The following is an 8,156-nucleotide window of genomic DNA, read 5'->3' on the forward strand; positions in this document are numbered from 1 at the left end:
CAAATTATGCATAATGTTAAATATAGAGAACACACTAATAGTTTGTTTATAAAATCTAAATGATTAAAACTAGAAGATATAGTGTAATTACAGACATTAATTATTATGTTTAGGGCAAAAAATAAAACACTACCTCTTAAGTTACAATGTTTATTTGTATTGTGTTCAGAAAATGGGGACGGCAGAAGGAAGTTTTATTGTAAGCACCGGTTTGCTCGAACCACACAAAGGCAAATGTGTCCAACAGTCATAGGCATAAGAAACTGGAATTCTCTCAATGATCAACTTAAGTGTTGTACAAACGTTTCTCAATTTAAAATCTGCTATAAGAATAGAATGATAAACCAGTATGAAGAAGTTGAAAATAATTGAATTTAATTTTAGAAAAAAATTATCCTTTTAGTTTGATATTTAGTGGTATTGTTCATTGTTGAGTATGTTGTTCTGTTTGGTTTGTTTTGTTTTGTTATGTGCAGAATATTGTCGCAGTGTAATTTTGGTTGCCTACTTGTATTGTCACAGATAGGGCGCAGGTGTCAATAAGAATTTATTCTTCTTCCTGCTGCTTTTCATGCATGGAAAGTGTTACTTTAATTGAAAGGAAGGTGTTAGGATGCCTGGGTCGTCGACCCAGGGTTTTTGAGTTTATGATATTATTTATACTGTCTAGTTTTTGGTTTCTTTGAGTTCTGTCTTATGGCTTAGGTCTCTGTCTTCTTTAGTTGCTCTGTCTCCCCTATCACCTGCATCCCCTTGTCTAGTTCGCGTCTATGTGTATCTTAAGTTCCTATATCCCCGTGTTCAGTCAGTGTTTGTGTCTGCCCTGTTCCCACGTCTCTGTTCCCTTTGTAGTGCCTGCATGTGAGTCTGTGTCTTTGTTCAGTCTGTGTTATGTGTTTCCTGTTTTACTTTGAAGGTCTCCGTCTTTTCTCAGTGTGTTCAGTTTACGCTTCTTTGGTCTCGTCAGTTCTGATTTGCCCCAGCTGTGTTTCCCTCCTGTTACTCATTCCCTGATTGCTCCCTCTGTGTATTTAAGCCCAGTGTTTCTCTGTGTCTGTGTCGTGATCTACCGTTTTCTTAGCTGTGTGTTCTGTCATTTCTCTAGTTTAAGTTTGTTTTGAGTTTTTTTAGTTTTGTTATATTTTGAGTATTAAATTAAAGCCTTTTTTGAGTTCACGTCTGTCTCCGGAGTCTGCACCTTGGGTCCTATTCCTGCCTGCACACAGCCACACCTAACAGAAGATCGCGACCAGAACATGGACCCTGCAGACTCCTTTTTCTTTGAGTTCAACGGCGAGATGGAGCGGCTGGTGCGCCTGCTCGACCGCATCGCCCAGTCCCCGGATTTAAGGACCATGGCAGTGGGGCTGAGCGCGGTGGAGGCCATCATTCGGCATAATCCCCGGCTTAGCCAGTTTGCTAGAGACACTGAGTTGGGGAACACCATTACTGCCTGGAGAGAGCAAGTCAGGGCTAGTGAGCTTGCTCTCTCCCTCACTACATCTTCCCCACCGCTGCCGCAGGACAACGCACACTCTGCTTCATCGCCACTGCAGGCTTCCTCCCCTTCCTCACGCCAGCTGGGACCTTGTTCGCCTGTCCGTTCGCCTGCCTTTTTCCTGGCGGCTGTGTGGTCGGAGGATGAGGAGGTCTCCGTTTCTCCACTGGTTCCTGTTCCCTCGTCTAAAAGGAAGCGACGCCACCGTCGCTCCTCTCCTCGGTCATCCGTTCAGCCACCTGTCTCCGCTGGAGGGTCCGAGGGGCCCGTTCAGCCTCCTGTCTCCGCTGGAGGGTCCGAGGGGCCCGTTCAGCCTCCTGTCTCCGCTGGAGGGTCCGAGGGGCCCGTTCAGCCTCCTGTCTCCGCTGGAGGGTCCGAGGGGCCCGTTCAGCCTCCTGTCTCCGCTGGAGGGTCCGAGGGGCCCGTTCAGCCTCCTGTCTCCGCTGGAGGGTCCGAGGGGCCCGTTCAGCCTCCTGTCTCCGCTGGAGGGTCCGAGGGGCCCGTTCAGCCTCCTGTCTCCGCTGGAGGGTCCGAGGGGCCCGTTCAGCCACCTGTCTCCGCTGGAGGGTCCGAGGGGCCCGTTCAGCCACCTGTCTCCGCTGGAGGGCCCGAGGAATCGCTTCAGCCACCTGTCTCCGCTGGAGGGCCCGAGGAATCGCTTCAGCCACCTGTCTCCGCTGGAGGGCCCGAGGAATCGCTTCAGCCACCTGTCTCCGCTGGAGGGCCCGAGGAGCCGCTTCAGCCACCTGTCTCCGCTGGAGGGCCCGAGGAGCCGCTTCTGCCACGTCAGCTGGAGGGCCCGAGGAGCCCCTTCTGCCACGTCAGCTGGAGGGCCCGAGGAGCCCCTTCTGCCACGTCAGCTGGAGGGCCCGAGGAGCCCCTTCTGCCACGTCAGCTGGAGGGCCCGAGGAGCCCCTTCTGCCACGTCAGCTGGAGGGCCCGAGGAGCCCGTTCAGCCTTCTGCCACGTCAGCTGGAGGGCCTGAGGAGCCCGTCCAGCTGCCATTAGCCTCTGCCTCTGCTGCGCCTGGTCCAGTCTCCGAGTGTTCAGCTTCGTCTGCTCCTGAGGTCTCCATGCTGTCTGTTCCTGCACGTCCGGCACGTCCTGCACGTCCTGCACATCTTGTCCAGCACGTCCTGCACGTCCTGCACATCTTGTCCAGCACGTCCTGCACATCTTGTCCAGCACGTCCTGCACATCTTGTCCAGCACGTCCTGCACGGCCTGCACGTCCTGCACGGCCTGCTCGTCCTGTCCGGCCTGCTCGTCCTGCACGTCCTGTCCGGCCGATGACTGGACGTCATTGCCGTCATGGACGGCCCCCTGAACTACGTCGCCGTCGGTGCCTCCCGCCCGGCCGGCCTCCTGATCTGCTCGGTCGCCGTCGGTGCCTCCCGCCTGGCCGGCCTCCTGAACTGTTTTCTGGGCTCTTGGACCATCAGCCTCCGGGCCGCCCCCCTGAACTGCCCGGGTTTGGACTAATCGTGCTGTCAGCCTCCGGGCCGGCCCCCTGAACTTTTTTGAGACTATTGCCTGGGCCTCTGCGCTTTTCGTGAGCTCTTTTGTTTGTTTGCTTTTGGACTATGCCTGGGCCTTGGTGCTGTTGTTTTGGACTTTGTTCCTGTGTTTTCTTCTGTTGCTTTCCAGGCTCCGTTGTTTGTTCTTTCTTTTTTGTTTTGGCTCCTTGTTTTGTTTCGAGCCCTCCATCCTGTTTCCCCCGCCGCCCACCCTGGTTGGGTTGTTTTTGTTTTTTTGATTTTGATGTTTTGGTTTGGGCTGTCTGGAAGCCAGCCCTTAAGGGGGGGGGGGGGGGGGGGAGGTACTGTTAGGATGCCTGGGTCGTCGACCCAGGGTTTTTGAGTTTATGATATTATTTATACTGTCTAGTTTTTGGTTTCTTTGAGTTCTGTCTTATGGCTTAGGTCTCTGTCTTCTTTAGTTGCTCTGTCTCCCCTATCACCTGCATCCCCTTGTCTAGTTCGCGTCTATGTGTATCTTAAGTTCCTATATCCCCGTGTTCAGTCAGTGTTTGTGTCTGCCCTGTTCCCACGTCTCTGTTCCCTTTGTAGTGCCTGCATGTGAGTCTGTGTCTTTGTTCAGTCTGTGTTATGTGTTTCCTGTTTTACTTTGAAGGTCTCCGTCTTTTCTCAGTGTGTTCAGGTTACGCTTCTTTGGTCTCGTCAGTTCTGATTTGCCCCAGCTGTGTTTCCCTCCTGTTACTCATTCCCTGATTGCTCCCTCTGTATATTTAAGCCCAGTGTTTCTCTGTGTCGCGATCTACCGTTTTCTTAGCTGTGTGTTCTGTCATTTCTCTAGTTTAAGTTTGTTTTGAGTTTTTTTTTAGTTTTGTTATATTTTGAGTATTAAATTAAAGCCTTTTTTGAGTTCACGTCTGTCTCCGGAGTCTGCACCTTGGGTCCTATTCCTGCCTGCACACAGCCACACCTAACAGAAGGTTGTGTATGGGAAATGAATTACTGCTGTTCCAATGTGTGAAACAAAATAAATAAATGAAATGGAATGAAAAATGGAGTTTTTACAATTGCTTGAAAGTCAATATTTGGCGCGGCCACCTTTATTCTTCATCACTGAACTCTTTTAAGGAAGCTTTTTTTTTTTTTTTTTTTTTTAAGCAGTCTTCAGAAATAGTTCTCCAGGCTTTTTGAAGGACATTCAGATCTCTTCTTTGGATGTTGACTGCCTTTAGATGATCCCAAACTGCTTCAATAATGTTGAGGTCTGGGCTCGGCGGAGGCCAATTCATGACTGTTAGTGTTTCATTGTGTGATTTTCTGTCCAGATATGTTTTTACTGTAGTTTTTGGCATTGTGTTTGGGATCATTGTCATGCTGTAAACTCAAGCTGTTGTCAATCAGATATTTGGCTACTATCATGCTGGAATATGGCACGTTTTCATGTTTGGGAATCAACTTGTTGGTGCAAAAATACTAGTTTAAAAAATATTATAGCTATGAAAGATACTTTACACATAAATACTAATAGATACTCAATAGATTTATTTGAAGAACTGGCAATAAATTGTGTTTCCATGATTTTGTGCTAGTAACAAAGTGTCTAAAGATAAAATGTAAAACTGGTTCTTTGCTAAGTTACCTGGCATGTGCATACACAGCACTGGTTCATCCCTTGAGTAGGGTGCATGTTTTATGACTGAATGATTAATAAGGTCACTGTTAATAAACAAACAACTCAAGTACAAGAGTTGGACTGAAAAGCAACCAATGTTCAAACTTGGAAAGAGGTTCAGACCACCAGAACTATTGCTCAAGACCAATTAAAAAAATTACAAGAAAGAAACTGTAATTCAAGACATTTGCCCAGTACTGCAGTACTATGTTCACGGTGACAAAGTAACTGGTTAATGTAGTATTAATTACATTTAAACATGAACATTTGTACTGTGACTTACATTCCATGTTCACCATCTCTAGTACATTAACAGTAAATGGAAATCTGTTCTGTAGCTGTATGAGGCTGGGCAGAAAGGAACATTATTCTCCATAAAGCCATAACAATGATGTAGCTAAAATGGGAAGACCGTCCACCAGTGTCGGCCTTTACTTCTCCTCCTCTGTTTTGCAAAGCAACAAGTCAGACTCTGCTGTAACATCTTTACTCTAATCCCTTTATGCATTACTAATTTTTATCATTTTCAGGGTATAAGGAGACTCTGACCTGATTAGTCATGCCTTTGTATTATGTTAATTTTATCCATGTTGCTGCTAATATATGTAGTTATAAATTGGCAATACACATCTAGATAGACAAAGTGAATCAGAGTCAGCATTTTAATGGAGTGTGCAGGTGTTTTTGTTTTCTTAACCATGTCACCAAACCATTGGAGATCATTCATCAGAAGCAATTACAAAATATGTCTTCCTCCTCTTTAGCACCCCTCAAGCTGCATGTACTGGTTTCAGGTGCTCTAGGCGATGTCCGACAGCCTGTCTCACCTATGACTAATACGGCCCTGAGGCTGACACCTGGTTAGTTTTCAGGTGTTTTACATGTCCAGGGCCAATCGTAACTGCAGATGTATGAGCTTCACATGTTTGTGCTGAGACTTTTGCTCGTAGCCTTTCTATAAGACACAGTTTTGCCAGTTGAAGTTTTTTTCATCTGTGAACAAAGTGAGAACAGTCACAAGACATTAGTTATGGATTAAGCGCTGTAAATGCTTAAGGACTGGTTAATTATAGTATTAAGAAAAATAAGCGTTGTGTTGAATTCATCCTAATAAGCAGATTAACTGACTTCCAGTGACTAGGCAATATGTGTTTTCTGAGCGTATGCACTTGGGAATTATCTTGCATAATAAAAGCAATTAGTGCTGCTAAAAATATGAGATAATAGAAAAATTAGCCACATGACTGAAAATAATACATGTTAATAAATGATGGAGTCAGTTAGTGGTGGGTTTTCTCTGTTTATGTGGTACGTAAACTGTATATTGGTTGGGCGAGCAGATCATTTCAAAACATTTTCTTCCATTTTATAGAGAAAATGAAAAAGTGAAAAACGTTTAATATGTTCTGACCAGTTCATATGCTGTCCCTGATTATAGTCACAGAACAGTTTATGAAACTAAAGTAATATCCCAAGAATAAGCCAAAAGTTGATTCTGTTTATCTGGATGTAGCAGTTTCAGTGGGAGAAACATTTCATCACTCACAGAGGCCCGTTGTTTACAGCCCATTGTTAGTCAGTGGTGCTACCCTCACTCATTATGCAAATGCACTGTTTTTAAGGTTGGGAAACCTGCAGCCAGCTGAGACTGAAGAAGTCACTCGAGTGAGTGACAAACTGATTGGTCTCTAGGCCTGCATGACTGGGACAATTTAAATGGCCAAGTAATATAAAACTGAAACTGTGGGGACAGCTTCACTTTTTGATCCAACCAAGAGTGGCTCCAAAATAACCTTCTGTTATTGGCACTGGCGTCTGCTTTGTTGTTTTTATCATTTCCTTGTAACTTTTGTCAGGCACTTTGCTTATTCTGTTAGCAACATTAGAGTCATCTGGAGAATATTTCAGAGTAGGATGGTATCTTTTAATCTGGCTAAAAGCTAAAAGCATCATTAGCTAAAAGTCTTTTATCTGCTACTTAAACAGCATATATTTAGTGCACAGCAAGAGCAAGCCTACTGTTAAAAAGAAAATGCTAAAATGGTTTGTGACAGCTAAAGCAGGTGAGGAAGAATAATGAGAGGTGTATGAAGACCAAATGGAAGAAAGGTTAGGTGAAGGGGTAAAAGGGCAACAGATAGATTAGGAGTAGAATGAAGTTGCTAAATTAAGAAAAAAGAAAAGTACAAGGTGTGGGGAAAAGATAAAAAAAAAAAAGGTCTGGTAATGGATGAGACAGCAGGATAGAGATGATGGAAAAAGATATAGCCTGAAAGTGACTGCAGTCAGTTCAGATATAAATAGTGGGGCAGCTAAGTGGTTGGAGGCAGGGCAGTGGTTTTTACACGGACATATGACACTGGGTGATGTTGTCCTACTGTAGACATAATGCCTCCAGGATTACTACAGGCAATAAAATCTATTTATGCAGTTTCTCCAGGCAGGAAATTCAGACAGCAATACATTAAAAATGCTCAACTTTTTAATTTCCCATGTTGAGTTTCAGGAACTCTGTGAGATTCTCTTGATGATAAGAATGCAATTAAAGATGAAGAAATGATGCATCTCATCATGTTACTTTGGCATTTTGAAATAGCAGTGAAGGTAAAATCTTTTTTATAAGCTTCCATATTAGCATTGTAAGGGGCCTTTTACACTGATGGCACCTGGTGTCCACGTAAAGGTGCATTGTTTTCTCAAAAACTGTATATTTGCTCTCATTAGGCCTTTTTTTTTTTTTTAAACTAATATATGGGGATATGTAAACCTTATTCAGACCTTACCAGGTCTTAATGTTATTTAAATAAAATCCTAGAAGAACAACACATGAGTTATTAAACCATATAATTTTGAATTTAATAAAAACTAAGCCAAAATACACAATTTAGTCCTCCAGAAAACTAAGCACAGCCCATGATTCAGTAGCGTGTAGAACCAGCTTCAATAGAAATAACCTGGTGTGATCTTTTTCTGTATGACTTTCAGTCGGTCATCAGATTGACATCTGGACGTTGACTCGCGATGCTCATCATGCAGTCATGAGGACTTTTTATCTATTTTGACACACGTTAAAATCGTGCAATATGAGCTAAAGATATATAACAGCCATTTAGTACAGACTGTGCTAAATGGGCTTCCTACGTGCTACTGCAGAGATAAAAAATAAACCTCATGGTGGACTTTGTTTTAGAACACCATGTACTCAGTTTTACTGTTGTTTATTCTTTTATTCATCATAATATGAATGCTTAAATTTTGCTTGATTTATTTTGGTCTTCACTCACTTAGTTAATCATCTGCCATTCATTTTGACCCTCCGGCTCAGCAGGATTTGCATGCTAATTACGCATGACTTCTGACAAAACACCCGTTATATGAACCCATTTAATGCACTAAAGGGTAATAGTCAAGTCATCCCTAAGATGGCTAAAAGGCAGAGCTGTGTTACTTCATGGTCTTTTTTGTACGCCATTAACAAATTGTCAGACTGTTTCCATGTTATCAGAGTTGTG

General features: G+C 44.1%; 1 protein-coding gene across 1 annotated transcript; it reads left to right on the top strand.

The window, feature by feature from the left end:
• Window positions 1-613: 613 nt before the first annotated feature.
• On the top strand, window positions 614-2,790 carry LOC147335236 (uncharacterized). Its single transcript, XM_086286048.1, has 2 exons — window positions 614-1,948; window positions 2,661-2,790. The coding sequence occupies exons 1-2, from the start codon at window positions 1,257-1,259 to the stop codon at window positions 2,788-2,790; spliced, it is 822 nt and encodes a 273-aa protein (XP_086142174.1). The 5' UTR covers window positions 614-1,256.
• The last annotated feature ends 5,366 nt before the right edge of the window (window positions 2,791-8,156 follow it).

The sequence above is a fragment of the Aulonocara sp. 'chitande type north' Nkhata Bay genome, linkage group LG3 (genome assembly GCF_057382095.1).
Source record: "Aulonocara sp. 'chitande type north' Nkhata Bay isolate Kocher_YH1m ecotype deep benthic linkage group LG3, A_spYH_male_GT1.1, whole genome shotgun sequence".
Classification (NCBI taxonomy): domain Eukaryota; kingdom Metazoa; phylum Chordata; class Actinopteri; order Cichliformes; family Cichlidae; genus Aulonocara; species Aulonocara sp. 'chitande type north' Nkhata Bay.

Excerpts from the sequence above, each read along its gene's own strand:
- LOC147335236 (XM_086286048.1), top strand. The coding sequence starts at position 1,257 with ATGGACCCTGCAGACTCCTTTTTCTTTGAGTTCAACGGCGAGATGGAG. Across the intron at positions 1,949-2,660 it reads CCTCCTGTCTCCGCTGGAGG|CACGTCCTGCACATCTTGTC; the intron begins GTCCGAGGGGCC and ends CATCTTGTCCAG.